This window comes from Protomyctophum parallelum (assembly GCF_964188405.1).
Source record: "Protomyctophum parallelum genome assembly, chromosome: 20".
Taxonomy (NCBI): Eukaryota; Metazoa; Chordata; class Actinopteri; order Myctophiformes; family Myctophidae; genus Protomyctophum; species Protomyctophum parallelum.
This window is the reverse complement of record NC_139718.1, coordinates 15,893,495-15,911,484: the sequence shown is the minus strand read 5'-3', so window position 1 is coordinate 15,911,484 and position 17,990 is coordinate 15,893,495. Positions and strand designations below refer to the sequence as shown.

The 17,990-nt window shown below is 42.8% G+C and overlaps 1 protein-coding gene across 11 annotated transcripts in view; it reads right to left on the bottom strand.

Moving 5' to 3' along the window:
- cep170ba (centrosomal protein 170Ba) overlaps positions 1-17,990 on the bottom strand; it is a 66,503-nt gene that overhangs the window by 45,511 nt on the left and 3,002 nt on the right. Inside the window, exons 2-4 of one of the 11 annotated variants that reach the window (XM_083791826.1) lie at positions 17,851-17,940; positions 16,216-16,279; positions 15,889-16,009 (exon numbers count right to left, since the gene is read on the bottom strand). The exons of 6 other annotated variants lie outside the window; for them this stretch is intronic. In XM_083791826.1, coding sequence (XP_083647952.1) covers positions 15,889-16,009; positions 16,216-16,279; positions 17,851-17,855 — 190 coding nt within the window. In that variant the 5' untranslated portion in view covers positions 17,856-17,940. Of the gene's footprint in view, positions 1-706; positions 848-3,610; positions 3,811-15,888; positions 16,010-16,215; positions 16,280-16,512; positions 16,882-17,850; positions 17,941-17,990 lie in introns of those variants that run through there. 4 more of the 11 variants (XM_083791827.1, XM_083791831.1, XM_083791828.1 and 1 more) reach the window with 4 other exon arrangements.

The following is a 17,990-nucleotide window of genomic DNA, read 5'->3' as shown; positions in this document are numbered from 1 at the left end:
TGTGGCTATGCTGTCTGTCTGCCAAACCAGGAGGCTTCAGTCTTAGGCACTCAAAACTGAGCAGCGCAAATGTAAAATGTAAGTGCTGCATTATCATTGCACACTAGGAGAAACTCACGTTTTCCCTGAATGCAACAAAGATGAATGCTTACAAGAGGTCCTCCAATCCTGCAAACCTCTGTGGTGTGGCATTTTTTAGCATACCACACTAAAGGAAAGTATAAACAACCAGTGACTGACCACTACTGTGGCAACAGGATTTTTTTTTGTCTGAGGAGAAGGCAACATATAAAGACTCCTCAGGAATTCCAAGTGAGTTTATAATAGACACCATGGAGAAACACAGTCTCTGGAATGCGCCGAATGCATTTTGTGTCACTGACTGACTTGCCAGGGGCAATTCTCTGAAAGTCACATTTGCGCATTCAAAGAAATGCACACTTCTCAAGCTCACTATAGGGTGCACCCGCCAACACCTCACACGCCTACAGTATGTGGCTGTCTGACTGCTAGAAGCCAGTTAGTCTTAAGCATATATATTTCCAAAGCTTGAACTCACAGTCTATGGTTAAGTATTGAGTCAGGAGATACATATGACGTGTTGCTGGTATTTGCAGTGTAAACATAAGACACTGTCCAATATTGTCATTAACAGGAAAGTGAGGAAACACACCCTCTCTCTTACAGAACGTCGTCAGCCTCTTACCTGTAGCATTAGCTCACAATCCTCCCGGCCCACAAATATCATCTCCCGTGGCAACCGGTGGCGTGTGCCGGAGCTGCTGACCAGGAACCATGATGTCAGACTCATCTTTCCTGGGCCACAACTCAGAGATGTGTGAACATCCTGGGTATAGACAGAGAAATTATAACAATACGGGCAAAATGGCATTCTCCAAATGGTAGCTGGAACGCTCGCCCCCATTGATTCTCATGGACCGCTCGCCCCCAGGTTCTTGAATTTGTTTTACTGAGGTTAAGGATAGGAATATGATTAGGGTAATAAGGCATAGTCTTACTGAGGTTAAGTTTAGGAATAAGTTTAGGGCAATAATAGGCATAGTTTTACGTTTAGGAATAAGGTTAGGTTTAGTCATAGTTTTATTGGGGTTACGTTTAGGACAAAGGTTAGGTTTAAGCATAGTTTTATTGAGGTTACGTTTAGGTGGCAACTGTTATGAGCCTGAGGTTGCCAGATTTGACCCGGGGCAAGCGTGTTTTGGGACGAGCGTTTGTTTTCCTCCAAACAGCAGAGGTGGGCTGATCCGTTATGTGACACGATTTGATCAATAGAATACCAGTGGTGCCAGACAATGCTAGCATGAATAGCCCTGCTGAAAACATGCCACAATATAATGCACAGACACAGTTAAGCTCTGCGTTAGGTTAACATGTTGATCCAAACCGTTTGAATGTGCATTGTACAGTGTGTTTTAAAGCTGTCACCCTCACAGTCAAATAATCCATTAACTAGGGCTGCAACTAACGATTAATTTCATAATCGATTCATCGGCCGATTATTTAAACGATGAATCGATTAATCGGATTATGGCAGTGCACCTTTTTGCAATTACTTAAAAAAATTAGCTTGGCATGTTGTAACTAACAATAAAGACAATAAAAATGAATACTCATTCAAAATGTATATTTTACCCCCTTTTTTTAACCAATTTGATTTCATTGCCATTCCTACTTGTAATGATACTGTAATCTGTAATGTTGACCGTGTATAGCTGACTGTCTCTTTCCATTTCTATCTCTGGGACCCCAATTTCTATTTTTTTATTTCTATGGTAAAATCAATTGTGAGTCCATTTGGTTCCATTTTTGCACTCTCTGTTACAGACCCTTTAGGGTCCACTTGGTTTACTTCCTAACTATCTATAATGTAGCTGGGACTCCCACTATGAGAACCACTGTCCTACACAGTCTGTGTGGACACGCACGCACGCACGCACACAGTCACACACACACACACACACACACACACACACACACACACACACACACAGTGCACACAAGTTACAAGTAGCATGCTAGCTGATGGGGGAAACCGTTCTTATAGCAGCCATATTGGCATGTTCTCTAGGGTCTAGGCTCTAGTATCACATGTTGCTAAAGTTAAACAGCACTGAATAAATCATTGTTAAGCAAAAACGTTCACTTCACGGAGATTTTTGCCCTGTGCCCACTTCAATGCGCTGCTGTGATTACACAGGTGGAACAAATGAGGAGCTAACGATCGTTAGCAAGCTACACTGCTATAGTGCTCGTCGTAGACAGCCTGCAAGCTCACAGATTCAGACATTGTGGAGCATTTTTTGTCATAAGACAAACAAATATGGACAGTGGCCGTGCTCACAAATGCCATGTTTTGGGACCTGTTTGGGGCATTTTGCAAGCAGATCATCGCAGCCACAGAGCTGACGCTCTCCCTCTCTGTGTGTGTGTGTGTGTGTGGGGGAGACTGAAGTTGGGAGAGAGAGGGGTAGATGCGGACCGGGCGCTCTGGTCACGTTCAAGACAATATTGGGCTCGTTCGGAAATAGCACACTGAGCCCACTGTGCAATGCTAACTAATAGGCGAGTGCGCTCCGGTGTGGTATTTCCGAACGCGCCCATTGTGTTGTGTTTATACCGACCCGTTGCATATTGTTCGTTCAGCCTACTGTAGTGCCGTTACTGAACGGTAAAAAGAAAGCAGCTTTACGTTACATTTTAATGTTGGAAAACACCCGCGATAATAATCGATAAGATAATTTGTTGGCAACGAATTTAATTATCGATTTTTATCGATTTAATCGATTCGTTGTTGCAGCCTTACCATTAACCGGTCATTTTGGTCATAAATTGATCAAGACTTTGTTAGTTGATAGTATAATTTCAATTGTGAAATCGAGATTTAGAATGTTTAGTTCTTAACCTCAGCAACCTGAAAATGCTGGTCTATGCTAGCCCTAGAATGGCTGTGTTATTACATAGCCTAAACTACACTCATACTACTATCACAGCCATGCTAGTGCTAGGTCTCTGCATGATTGGAAATGCACTGCAGCAAGTAAGCACAATTTTACAGCTTTATCGATTAAACCAATTAACCCATTACTTAGTCGACACATTCCTTCTATGGACTATTAGTTGAGTAAGCATTGCTTTGGTGGAGAAGAGCTCTAGTGAATTCACTGTTTAACTGACTACCAGGTGTCATAAAATGATATCACACGTCACACACACACACCTCTGCAATTTAGAAGAACACCTGTATTTAGGTAAATATATCATACTAGTAGGCTATCTAGAAGTAGATTTATTAACAACATCATGCATTGACCTGATGCAAAACACACAGGTGCCACCTCTGAGGAACCATCTAATTACTTCCTTCCTGCATGTACCTCTCAAACATGGATGCTTGGCGATATTGGAGCCACAATTCTGCTTTATTATGTTGGCTGGCAGTAACAGCTTTCAAACGTAAAGTGGCATTTTTAGATATACCTTCCAAGAACATTGTGTTAGCGTTAAGTGATATAATATCACCCTGATAGATCGAAACACGCTTCTATTTTTTTATCCTGCTTTTTCGCCCCACTAAGGAGATCAAACTTACCTTTAAAGCAAGCTCGAGCGCTTGCTTCTTCACAGAAGCCAGGGTTTAATGTGGTGAAATGATGGTATTCGTCGACGCCTCTCCAACAAGGAACACTAAAAACTGGGACAGGTACAAAAAAATGACAATGACAACGTCTTGTTTCATGAAGGAATGACAACCAACCGAACCGAAGCAGACTGTCCTGTATCAACACCTCCTTCTCCTGCTCTGCGGTGACGTAGCTCCCAGAGCCGTTCCCATCGAGTGCATTTCGGGTGCGTTCGATTCATGGCACGCTGTTGCTTTTTGTGTTTTACGTCAACATCAACGTACGCACCAGCAACGCCCGAGCGGGGCGACGAAAGACGCCAATCAAACAGACACGCGCCTTTAAAAAGCCTAGCCTAAAAAAGGTTGCTTTGCTACACATTATTCACTCATTTTTACAGCTGTGGTCTATTTTTTGTTTTTTTACAAATCTTACTACTTGTCTTAAATGTATTCAGCTGATAGGGAGTGGTGTTTGCCACATTAGCAATTTGATGTGATATTTCTGCATTCCCGTTGGTGCTGCAGTGCTGTGTGATTTAATAATGAATATTGTCTTTGCTATAAATGACAGCAAGGCAGAAATGCTCCCACGCAATTCACATACTCTCCGCTAGATGTCACTAACGCCTATGTTACTGACTATGTTTCCCTCTATGGTTACGAGATCTGGGGACCATCAGCAAACCATGACCTTGAAAAATGGGATAAACACCAAACCGAGACCCTACACACAGAATTCTGCAAATCCATTCTCCGTACCCAGCGAAAAAACCAAATAATGCATGCAGGGCAGAATTAGGACGATACCCACTCATAATCAAAATAAAAAAGAGAGCACTTAAGTTCTATAACCACCTAAAAGAAAGTGACCTAGATGCACTCCATAACAAGGCACTCACACACAGCAAAACTCTAGAGAGATGCCCCCTCAGCCAGCTGGCCCTGGAACTCCGGGCACAAACACAAACAGAGCCACGAGATAGAAAACCCATTGGACTAAACCAAATTATAAAACAGCAAAAGGAAAACTATCTGACACACTGGAAAGCGGCAACACAAAAGCAGAGTAAACTAGAATGCTATCTGGCCCTAAACAGAGAATACACAGTGGCAGAATACCTGAGCACTGTGACCGACCCAAAACAAAGAAAAATCTTAACTAGGTACAGACTCAGTGAGCACAGTCTCGCGATCGAGAAAGGCCGTCATAGGCAGACCTGTATCCCGAGGGAAGACAGACTATGCACCCACTGCACACTAAATGAAGTGGAAACCGAGCTACACTTCCTAACCATCTGTCCATTGTACCAAGACATCAGAGACACATACTTCCCACAGATTACAACCACACACGGAGATTTTGAAAACATGACCAATGACAAAAAACTCCCATATCTGCTGGGCGAAGTACAACAATGTGCAAACACAGCAGCAAGATTTGTGAGTTGCTGTGATAGGAGAAGGATATCAAACGGAACACAACCACCGTAAAGACTAATCATTGTGTATATGCCTGCACTATACCTGCATCGAGTGATCTTGGTACATAGAAGTTGATCTATTGAAGAATCTGACAAAGTACATAATTTTTGTTTTTGTTTTGATTGTATTGCTGTATTGTTGTACTGTTCTTTCTGCTTTGGCAATGTAAACGTATGTTTTCTCATGCCAATAAAGCCCTTTGAATTGAATTGAATTGACTAGAAGCTAAATTATAATTGTAGCCGAATTTTGATAGGCCTGTTAAAACACAGATACGGTAGTTGTCCCAATCTGTTTGTCTCCTCAATCCTCATAATAAGGGAAAATGAGCGAAATGTGTGGCAAATCAGCAAAAAAAAATCTTACCACTATTTCTTCACAGATGTATTCATAAAGGTGTCTACAATCACATACATTTGTTCCAACCCAACTACCTTGGGAAACTTTGACAGCTGCTGAAAGATGGGGTACCATTATCAACCAATAAGGCAACATTTTCCAAATTTCATCATACTTTAAGTAGCATGTGACGTGTCAAACTAGGGGGTTTTCATTATTCTGAATCAATTGCAAGCATTAGTTTTGCACAAAAAACACTCCTTTGCCTAAAAATGCCCATAGCCGTAATCACAAATGTGATGAGGTCATCAGTGGCTATGGCCAAATTTAGCCCAAGGAGTATTTAAGACCCTAGTTTAAGACATGTCACATGCAATTTTGCCTTATATTGGTTGTTAATGGTACCCCAACTTTCAGCAGCTTTCACAAAGTCAAGGGAGTTGTGTTGGAATAAATATGTTATAGTAGACACCTTTATGAACACATTTCTGAAGAAATCTACATTTTGCAGATTTGCCACACATTTTGCTAATTTTCTATATAACTATCAGGGACAGTTTCAAACTTGAATACTATTGCCCCCAAACCAAACAGTCAAGTTTGTAATTGTTAGGGAGTGAGTGACTTGTGGACAAGTTGAACCTGTTATCCACAGAAACTCCCTGTCAGCCAGATGTTGAGATGACCACCAATTCTCTTCGTCATATGCCTACTTTTCACCAGTTGTGACGGGATGCCGATTATTTATAGCCAGGCTATTTAAGGGTCAGTGGGATTCATTTTGGTCCTCACTTAATGCTCAATATGTGGACAGTTCACTACCAGTTCATCATTGGTATATACTATATACTGTAGGCTGCCTAGGCAGGTTTAGGTTCAAGCAGAATTCCACATTTATTTTATTTATTTTTATTGAGACTGTAAGTCGCAGATAACTATGAAAACCTACAAAACCTGTCAGTCGTTCCGTCACGCCTCCATATATGGTCGTCATTCCATCACGTCCCATGACACGTCACGCCATATGGTCGTCAGTTTGACGCACCTCGTGACACGCTCCATATATGGTCATCTCCATATATGAAGATCACGATACTCATCAAACACTGGATAGCCATACATGGAGAAGACTGGATTATCACCCATATCTGCACACAGTAGCCTATATGGAGCCGGCCAGCAACTCTACATCTGACCTCAAACCCTTAGATGTCCATATATGGACCTGACCTGTTCTGACATTCCATATGTTGATCCTTCCCCAATCCCCATCCGTCTCCCTTTTGACTAATACCTGTCCATTCCACTCTAGACAGGCCCGCCCCAAAGCCTGGCAGCCGCGAGTTCTCAACAGGCCAGAATAATAAGGCCCGGCCCTACCTGCCTGGTTTCTATGAATGCAAGGAAAATGGCTTCTATAGCATGCTAACTTTCCAGGAAGAGAACGGCTGTAGTGTCAATTTGGCAGATTTCTAAACTGTCCATAGTATTATCCCACCATGACTCATGCCGAGTCTCAGAGCAAGTGGACAGTATAATTGTTCCAGTGAGTGGTGTAAAGTACATTAGCTAAGTATTGTAGCCTACAATTTTGACTAGTCTCTAGTCTACTACATCTCAGACGCAAATATTGTAGCCTACTTTTACTCCACTACAATTATTTTAAAACTTTAGTTTCTAGTTACTTTGTAGTTTTTGATTATTATTACAAATCATACATTAAACACTTCAGCGCTACTTTAGTAATTTTCAAAGGATTTTTATACACTTGTGAAATGGGACCTTCTGCATAATGATGAGTACTTTTAGTAGGCTATCATGTCTAATAGTCTGTGGCCTATAATTCATATCAAACTGGGGGGGTCCTTGAAATTAAAAGGGTTGAGAATCACTGCTCCAGACTCTAGAATCTAGATGATGAAGCGAGTGACAAACTCCCCACACAGCACAGCACAGCACCACCAAGGGACCACAGGAGAGGGTCCCATGAGAGAGCAGTGCATTTAATTGTGGGCCGTGCGTCTGCGCGGCCAGGTGAGGAGTGGTTGGCGTCACACTGGGCCGAGCCTCTGCTTTGCATGCGACTACTCTTTAGTTGCCGTTTCTGGGGAATAGATTTGCGGACAGGCTCATGGAAAGTGGCAACCCTGTTCTTCCCTCAACCTTGCATGAGAGGATTGGTCACTGCCATGCCATATGTGCCCTCGATCAGCTTCCATCATTAATGGTCAATCTATCTGCCCATCAAAAAGGATGGGTGACCACCCCTTCTCCCTGCACTTCTCCTCAAATTCTTCCCCAACCTCTCTCGTCAACTTCTCCTGTGCTCTCTTGACTTTGTTCTTATCAATCACTTTGCACAGGGAGTCTTCTGTGATGATTCCTGCATCAACCAGAGCTGTAGTTGCCATTGCTGCAGTTGGCCTGAGCGAATCAATCGCAATTTAATACAAAACTGCAATAATGCAAATTGATGTAGGTTAGGTTGATCAGAATTTAAAAATATCTTCAGTTCTGTGGAATACCACATCAGCCTCTTTATCCCCCCCAACCCCTTTTCCCTATTTATTTCTATTCCAATTAATTAAGTTTGAGATATATCATTGGCATTGCTGATGTCATTGTTGTTTTTCTGAATGAATGAATGAATGAATGCATGGGACCCGAATGGAAACAAGATCACAAGGTCTTTCTTCGGTGCTATCCTTTTGGACCATTTGTGCATGACTGTGTACTGTTTGCATTTTATTGTCTAATCAAACTATAAATCAATCAAAGCGTTTACCTTCAGGCGACATCGACAACCGCCGTAGAATGTGAAACTATAGAGTCTGTTGCGTCATTGTCAATAGAGGGTATGCGCGTGACATCATCATACCCGGAAGTTATGCGGGAATGCCTAGTACTGAGTGGCAAAAAACTATTTTTGGCATTGCCAGACATCCCATACATCCAAACAGAAAAGTCCTATTTGATTGCATTAAATTACTATAAACAACATTAAATTAACTTTGCCACTCGATCATTCACTTTATGCATGTGCAAATATAGAGGGTATGCCATACCCTCTATATTTGTGTGTGTGTGCAGACCGAGATGTTTACCTGTGGTGGAGTGGGCTTTGCGCTCAGACTTGTCCTTGGAGTCAGAGCCGTGTTGTTGGTCTCTTCCTGGCCTCCAGGGGGAGACTGTTGCTCTCTAATAGTCAGTGTGTCTCAGGGATAGAGGTGAAATCTGTCATCTTAAGACACCAGGCTGCAGATGGTTGTTTTGGAACACCTTCAAGTCTTCAAGAAGTGAATAAAGCGGATGTAGTAACTGTAAATAGCCAATGTGAACTTGTAGATCTTTTTTTCATTGTGGGACACCATGTGCAACAACAACTTATAAATAAGCCCTGCATCTCTCCCTGGAGAAAGAAGTAGAGTCCGCAACACTGGTAAGGGAAAACTCAGCTCAACTGGTTTATTAATTCAATGTTTCGATAACTGGGATATTCTTCAGGAATAGTATGACAGGAAATGGGTGTGCACCTTTATACAGAATGGGTACAGTTGATTGGCTATAAAGATGAGCAGTGAGTGACTAATGCCACCTGAGCCCAAACCAATTATCCAATATCACAATAATTATAGTATATACATAAATATTTATATAAAAGGTACAGAATGTATACACAATATGTAAGCACAGAAGTACACAGACTGAATTCAGTATAGGACAACTAAATTGTCATGGATAGCAGTAAATCTGCTGACTGCTGACTCATTTAGTTATTTTTTGTATTTGTGTTTGGTGTTGAAAATAAATAAAGTCCCAAGGCTCCTAGTAAGGAAGCTGAGAACATTACTTTAATTAGCACCAGAACAAATGGTTCTGGTGGTACTCCATTATCCTTCATCTGAGAACAAATGGGGACTAGGAATAGTAGGTCTTCAGGAGGGGTACTCCATTATCCTTCATCCGACAACCTACAGATAGAGAAGAGAAGAACATGTGAGATACAAATAGACATAGTACATCAGGTGAGTACCTAAACATAATAAAGTATATTACTTTATTCCACTGCTAGAGTGGATGTGCATGCTCTATTACCTCTGTATCTCTCCCTTCCACCCATGGCTACTGATCATGGTGAATCTAAATGAAACAAGTCCTCGCTTCTCTTGCACCATTCCGTTTTCCATTACACCACAAACACGCACGTTGTGAAAAACTATGAAACTCTACTCAGTGCTATGACAATAATCATGTCATTAATTTGCTAACATTTCTAACTTCTTTTTTTTTTTTCCTATGTCAGTCTTACCCAATACCCAATCTTTCTGTTGTATGAACACAAGGCTTCTGTACTTACTACTTAGTGTTGTAATCGGAACATATATAGTGCTGGATCATAATGACGTGACAACAAGATATGAGACATAGAAACGTGACATGATAATGACTAATGCAGCAAGGCTGACCTTGCTGGCGCTGAGATGTCTCTCGTAGCCTATCCATAAAGTATTCTACAGTACAGGCAGTACACAATACATATCAAGTACACTGTATCTTAAGTTCAAGTACACAGACTAAGATGTACATGGGCAACTCATAATATAACTAGAAAAAGTGCCCTTCCGGGCACAGGTCTCCACCAGGTTATCCACAGATCCGTGCAGTTAGAGGTAAAAACACTTTTCGGCCAGTTATAGCGCCACCTTGAGGCTGAGTTGAAATTGTTCATGTGGCATTTGGTCCTCGGCCTAGTGGGAATGTGGGTGCACAATTTCACGGAAATCACGCGATGTGTTCATGATTTGCAGCATTTTGTTTGAAACTGAGCACTCCTGTGAACTTTGGAAGCCAATCTTAACCAATCAGGATGGAGTCTGATAAATCTGAAAGACCCGTTTAGTTGAATGGCTCTAGAGAGACTGTGTACCAATTTGCGTGATGTTTGGACAAAATCTGTAGGTGTACTGTGCAAAAACTTGTTTTGCACAAAGCGGCCTCCTGGTGGCGCTATAACAGGCCGTTCTGGAAAGTTTGGGGCAGAGGTTCATGGTTGGCGTCCAGGGAGTGTGTGTGCAAAATATGGCATGGAAAAACTTGTTTTGCACAAAGCGGCCTCCTGGTGGCGCTATAACAGGCCGTTCTGGAAAGTTTGGGCCAGAGGTTCATGGTTGGCATCCAGGGAGTGTGTGTGCAAAATATGGCATCGACCGGGTTAACGGTGGCCGAGATTAGCTGTTCACGGACACACGGACACACGGACACACGGACACACGGACACACGGACGGACGGAGTGCAAAACATACTCTCCCCACATGCCTTCGGCCTGGTGGAGACAACAATGAGGTATAACGTACAGCAGCCATGTGTTCATTCATACAACAGAATGTTTGGGTATTGGGTAAGACTGACGTTATGTATCTTTCAGGACCTTTCACTGCTTCGTCTCATCCATTACTCTATGGCTCTGGTCACTGTGGTGTATTTTTTGACATGTTTTTCTCCAAAGTTGAATGTTGCCACTACTGTTGGAGCAGCCATACACTACACAGGTTCATCCTGATGTTCTGGGCATCTTTGTAAAGTTAGTGTTAGTCTGCTCAAAAACGTTACTCTTTTAACTGCTTTTTTACTAACATCAGTCACTCTACCATTCAATGTAGTAGAAGACCTGAAAGTTTACACTGCAGAGATGTCGTCTCCGCCTACAGGAAATACGTTTGCTGCGACCATGAGACCCGTTTCTGGGTTCGTCTATAGCCTTGGTCTACCAGGCTTAGTTGAGTAAGCCATTTCTTGGGTGTCCTGGGACACCAGGGAATAGAAGTAGGCATTGTACTCCTCTGCCAACATTCCTTAAGTGAAAAGGAGTGTGAGCGTTAGACTTAGAAGTCTCTTTACACAGAGTAAAGAACACCTGTGCAACAGAGACTACCTCAAAAAGGTACAATATATTCTGCACTTCCAACATAAGCAAAAGAAACAGACCTTTCTTGGCTCTGAGCACTCTGTCAAGCCTCTGGGCCTCTGTGTGATCCTCAATGGGATGAAATTTGAATCAGGACATTGGCCTCTGGCAAGTCAAATGAAGTATCTCCAACCTGTGAGTGACATTAAGGAATATCAATATTCTATTACTATAAATATATCTATTACTATTCTCCTTTGGTAAATGGTAAAATGGTGCATTTATATAGAAGCGCCTTTAGCCAAGTTGCTTTACAGAGATTGTGCATTACACACACACACACACACACACACACACACACACACACACACACACACACACACACACACACACACACACACACACACACACACACACACACACACACACACACACACACACACACACACACACACACACACACACAGGAGGAAACCATGCAAGGCACCAACCTGGAGCAATTAGGGGTTCACTGAAGTGCAAAAGAAAGAAATTCAAAATTAGTTATTAACTGGCATCCCTATTTTGGGCATGTCATTATAGGGGGACATTTCAACTGCAAAATCAAACATTGCTGGATATATTAGCATTTTTAAAGAGTTACAACTTTACGACGACACTTTGGTAGAGGTTTTTGTTGTGTAGGCCTAGCCTAGTTACCTTTGTTGTGATCATGTAACTCCAAATACTGGAAGATATCTTTCTCCGTTGCTCCATTGATTCGAAATTGATACTGTATATATTGGCAGATTCCATTTTGTTATATGCTAAAAGAGTGACTTTGACACCCGTTCAATGCACATCAATGAGGAGACTACTTTGGAAGTTTGGATGATCAATTTCTTATCAACGGAACAAGATATCTCACCAGTGTTTGGCGTTACATCACGGCAAACCCAAAATATCTGTGGGGAACATTCCTATTGTCATGCTTCTCAAAGTAATCATAAGTCTTATCACTGCTGGCCTAAATACTGAATATGTCAGTATTTATCCCCCTCCACATGAATAACACACATGTCAGGGGATGAGTTCCGACCCGTCATTCATTCCACAGCTGATATATTGTTTAACAGCTGGCTGGCCGGCCCACTATATGGTACTAATCAGATAATCTATAATGGCTGTTGTGTGCCTGATAGAGACGGGACAAAAGTCCTAAAATGGTCTTAAGTACAGAGCTGAGCTGTCATTTGGTTTACAGGGTTAGTCTAGCATGCCATGCATCCTCACACAGGAGCCACTCGTAAACATCGGCTGTGAAAGTTAGATTTGAATGCGCAAGCTCGATACAAAGCCATGCTATGATTTCACACACACACACACACACACACACACACACACACACACACAGTGGCTGGATGGCAATCACAAGGTTGCCAGTTCGAACCCGGGCTCCCCCAGAGTTCGTGTCGAAGTGTCCTTGAGGCTTGAGCAAGATACTGAACCCCTAATTGCTCCCGATGTGCTGGTTAGTGCCTTGCATGGATTCCGCCGCCATCGGTGTATGAATGAATGGGTGAATGTAATGCACAGTCTATGTAAAGTATGTATGAATGAATGGGTGAATGTAATGCAGTCTATGTAAAGTATGTATGAATGGGTGAATGTAATGCACAGTCTATGTAAAGTATGTATGAATGGGTGAATGTAATGCAGTCTATGTAAAGTATGTATGAATGAATGGGTGAATGTAATGCACAGTCTATGTAAAGTATGTATGAATGGGTGAATGTAATGCACAGTCTATGTAAAGTATGTATGAATGAATGGGTGAATGTAATGCACAGTCTATGTAAAGTATGTATGAATGAATGGGTGAATGTAATTTTACCATTTACCACATCCTGTTCTTCTACTCTTCATGTTGCTGTCTGACGGCGGGGCTCCACCGGGCGCGTTTCGTCTCGCGTGCGTCAAAAAACCAACCGGGGCAATTTTAATGCAGTCACGCAACGCGGGCAGTGGAGCCACCCTTCATTGATTAAAAAGGGAACATTCCCTGGCGGTGACGGAGATGCGACACTGACGCGCCCGGTGGAGCCCCGGTGTGAGACCTCAGCCAGCGATGTCGTAAAACGTGCACCAACCTCAACATGCTACAGAATCATTCAAGCCAGTATTGAGCTTTAATGTTTGGACAATTGGTGTAGTCTGACTGGCAAGACAAGACTATCCCTTCCAATCAAAATAATAGAAATTCCAACACAATCGAGCCTTTCAAAGAGCATCACAGCACACACTGGAGCCAAACAGGAGGCTCATTTACAAGCTGAAGATACACACTCAGATAAACAGCTTTCTGCTGCTTGTGGAACCAAGAGATGCACTTACTGTATTTCTCAGTGTACTTGGCTTGCCCAAATCTATTCCATTAACCACCTAGTCCTAAGCCTAATGTGAACAGTATATAATAATATATGATGGTCATAACACAGCAGTGCCGTAGACACAATGCAGTCAGCACCTGCCTAACAGGTATGGATGGGCCAAATTATTAATAATCAAACTTCATCAAGGGTAAAGCAGGGCATTAACTTTGAGGCACTTGTCCTTCGGACAAGTACATTTCCCATTCCCTTGTCCGGGCACAAAAGTCACTTGTCCGGAGCACGAGCACACACAAATACATTATAAATCAAGGTACCGGTAGTTAGTTTTGGTTAATGTTCGAATATTAGATGAATATTCTCAGTTTAAAAGTTAATAGAATGTCTGTGATCTTACATACATTTCATGTATTCTAAATAGACAGCCATATAGATCGGTTAGCAGACTGACCTCGTTTGCATTTAAACTTGTAGCACTGTGCGTGCACTCACGCAAAAATGAATTCCTAAGACTTTGTTGTTTTGGGAAGCGGGCACTAGTTTCATATTCATTTGAAAGTTCTGGCAGAAAACGTGTATAATTTAGTAAAATATCTCCACTTTTCAGAGTCACTTTTACAATTTTAATGCACTTGACCGGAAATATTTATTACTTGTCATGCTTATAGTGAATAGTGATTATGGAGCAGGAAGAATGAGAATTCCTAGGTCAAAGTGAGAGTGTGTGTTTTGTCGGCCTGCACTTCATTGATAAAGTGCGTCTCTAGAACTAACAATCCACCAACTGTTCGACTGTTGTTTATACAGAGAAAAAAAGATGTGCTCACATTGGCTGAGGGCAAAGACACGATGAGGGCAAAGACACAATGAGGGCAAAGACACAATGAGGGCAAAGACACAATGAGGGCAAAGACACAATGAGGGCAAAGACACAATGAGGGCAAAGACACAATGAGGGCAAAGACACGATGAGGGCAAAGACACAATGAGGGCAAAGACACAATGAGGGCAAAGACACAATGAGGGCAAAGACACAATGAGGGCAAAGACACAATGAGGGCAAAGACACAATGAGGGCAAAGACACAATGAGGGCAAAGACACGATGAGGGCAAAGACACAATGAGGGCAAAGACACAATGAGGGCAAAGACACAATGAGGGCAAAGACACGATGAGGGCAAAGACACAATGAGGGCAAAGACACAATGAGGGCAAAGACACAATGAGGGCAAAGACACGATGAGGGCAAAGACACAATGAGGGCAAAGACACAATGAGGGCAAAGACACAATGAGGGCAAAGACACGATGAGGGCAAAGACACGATGAGGGCAAAGACACGATGAGGGCAAAGACACAATGAGGGCAAAGACACAATGAGGGCAAAGACACGATGAGGGCAAAGACACGATGAGGGCAAAGACACAATGAGGGCAAAGACACGATGAGGGCAAAGACACGATGAGGGCAAAGACACGATGAGGGCAAAGACACGATGAGGGCAAAGACACAATGAGGGCAAAGACACGATGAGGGCAAAGACACGATGAGGGCAAAGACACAATGAGGGCAAAGGGAGCATGAGAAATTGAGAATGAAGACAAACTTGCCATTGAAATGGCACACATCTTTCCAGTTCTGCTGTTCCACATGTTAAGTACAGTCATGGCCTCCAAGATGGACATAAGGCCGTCTCTACTCTTGCAGTCAAGCATGGCCGTCAGAGATAAGGCTACATCTATCGCTAACTCCACACCCCTCAACTTGGCTAGCAAACCATTTATTCACAAATACTCACCCTGACAACTCTGAGATAGGATTAGACACGTAGCTGCCATACCCACACTACAGGGCTGAGCCTCTTTCAGACTAGCCTCTCTCAGCTCACGAGGCAGTCTGATCTCCCACTGGGCATCCTCTTAATAAAGGAAGCTGTGTCCGGCTTTATCAAGAGATCTCCTGCCAAACTCACGTAGCAAATGGAGACACAAAGACTTCCTCTTCCTTGTGTGGATACCTCATCCAAATCAAGTCGAGAGGAAGCGTTTACCTTCAGGCTACATCGACAACTACAACCGCCGTAGAATGTGAAACTCGAGTCTGTTGGGTCATTGTCAATATTTGTGTGTGCGCAGACCGAGATGTTTACCTGTGGTGGAATGGGCTTTGCGCTCAGTCTTGTCCTTGGAGTCAGAGCAGAGTTGTTTCTGTCTCTTCCTGGCCTCCAGGGCCTTCATGCTAAGCTGCAGCTGAGTGGTATACTTCTCATGCTGAAGACAAGACACAGACATTTAACCTTAACATTGGATAATCAATCCAGATTCCAGACCATGTGCTTGTCATGTCGAAGCATCAAAGGGGAAATATTCAAACATTTTGAAAAATAGTGACAATGGCACATCTACAACGCAGTGTTGTGCAGCACTTTTTGCCAGATTGTACAGAGCTGCGCATTAGGCACACGCATTGTACTCACTTTAAGGGCTTCCTCTGGTACCTTGTGCTGACTCTTCTTTGAAGATTTGATGATCCGACGATGCCTGCAATCATACGTGATGTTATTTACTTTAATACACAACCTTGTGGACAGGAAATTAGTAGACAAGGACAGACTGTTAAAATTCAATCAAGTTAATATATCTTGAGCTACCCACTGTTAAAAACATGTGACATCACAAATCAAATGCCTAAGTCTGTTCTGTCAGCAAACACACACACACACCCCTTGAAAATGTCTCCCACCTATAAGGAGCTTTCCCCCTTGTTATCTAACCTGAATTTCACAAACGCTGGGAAGAGGTCAAAGGGTGCAGGAGATTTTCTGTCCACCCCGTCGGAGCAAAATCCCAAACCCCTGACCGAGAAACCACAAGGAATTAAGATGCAGAGAGCGCGCTGAGCAAGGACCACAGAAGGAAAAGAAACATTTACAAATATTCACGTTGTAAAAAGAAAACTGTCTGCCAGAGGAGACCAAGTCATCATGAGCTCATTTTAATCACAGGCTGCTCATCACTGAATTAAAGCTGGTCTGACAGACTGAAAGATCTCAGATGGGCAGGAAGTCGGCTCACGTATTGCGCTGAACCAAAGAAAAGAGTTGAACGCTTTCAGTCTGGCATTCCTATTTTGATAACATTTGAAAATATTGTCAAAAACTAAGTTTCAAAAATTGTGAAAAACTGATCTGCAAGCTCACAGAGAATCGCAGTGTGACACGTCACGACGAGCTTGTAAATCGGCAATTTCCGCTATAATCCGAAAACGAAGTATATTGCCTTATAGGGCTTAAGTGGTTCATTTAAACTCCATGGCACAATAGTGTCAAAAACTGCTTTTTTTCTGCAAGCGACACTAAGGACAATAAGTTATACTCAAGACGAACAAATGAGAGGCAACAAAACCTCCACATCAGCATGCCTGGAAAAGGATATCATAATCAAAGCGAACAACATCCGAGAGCTTGAGGATGATGTACCGTAGGTCTGTTCTGGGATTCTCAGGTCATTCACAAAGGTATAGACTAAATAATCGTCAGATATTTAACATGTATGTGTGAAGAGTAATTATTTATGTGAGACAGACAAAAACCTGCTCAATAGTTATACTGATGTTTTTCCACCATGTTGGATATGAGTTTGGTCCTCCAGGTCGTTAATCTGTTCTGCTCTGATTAGTATTGCTGCCAAAAGCCATCCTCCAGGAGAACAATGAACAGTCTCTCCCCCTGTGCACTGGCCTGGGTTCTGCGCTGGGATAACAGTGCACTGAAGTGGCAGCAGCACAACGGCAGGCTGGACTGGAAGCTGTACAACCAGATAGGAATAATGGGAAATCCAAAAGAAAGGGTCTCAGTCGTGGCTAGCAGGGGAAATCCAGTCCCTTGACAGTGGTCCTGTTCCACCAACGGACTCTCTGGCACAGAGAGAGGGGGTCTTTTGTGGTGGATCTAATGGGGTTCAGGTTTAAGGAATCCAGAGAGAGCTGAGGCTGCCAGGCTCCTATATTACCATGGTGTGTGTGTGTGTGTGTGTGTGTGTGTGTGTGTGTGTGTGTGTGTGTGGTGGGGGGTAGAAGCAGGTTGAGTGACACTAGAGACGGGTTCACTCACCCCATTCAAGTTCCCCAGGTCCATCACCATGTGTTCGTCTGTGTTTGGGTCGTAGTTGATCACAGCGTGCCGTGTGTCCACACTGCAAGACTGCAAAGTTAAAACCACAAGTCATTAGCAATTAAGCAAGCCCCAGATTA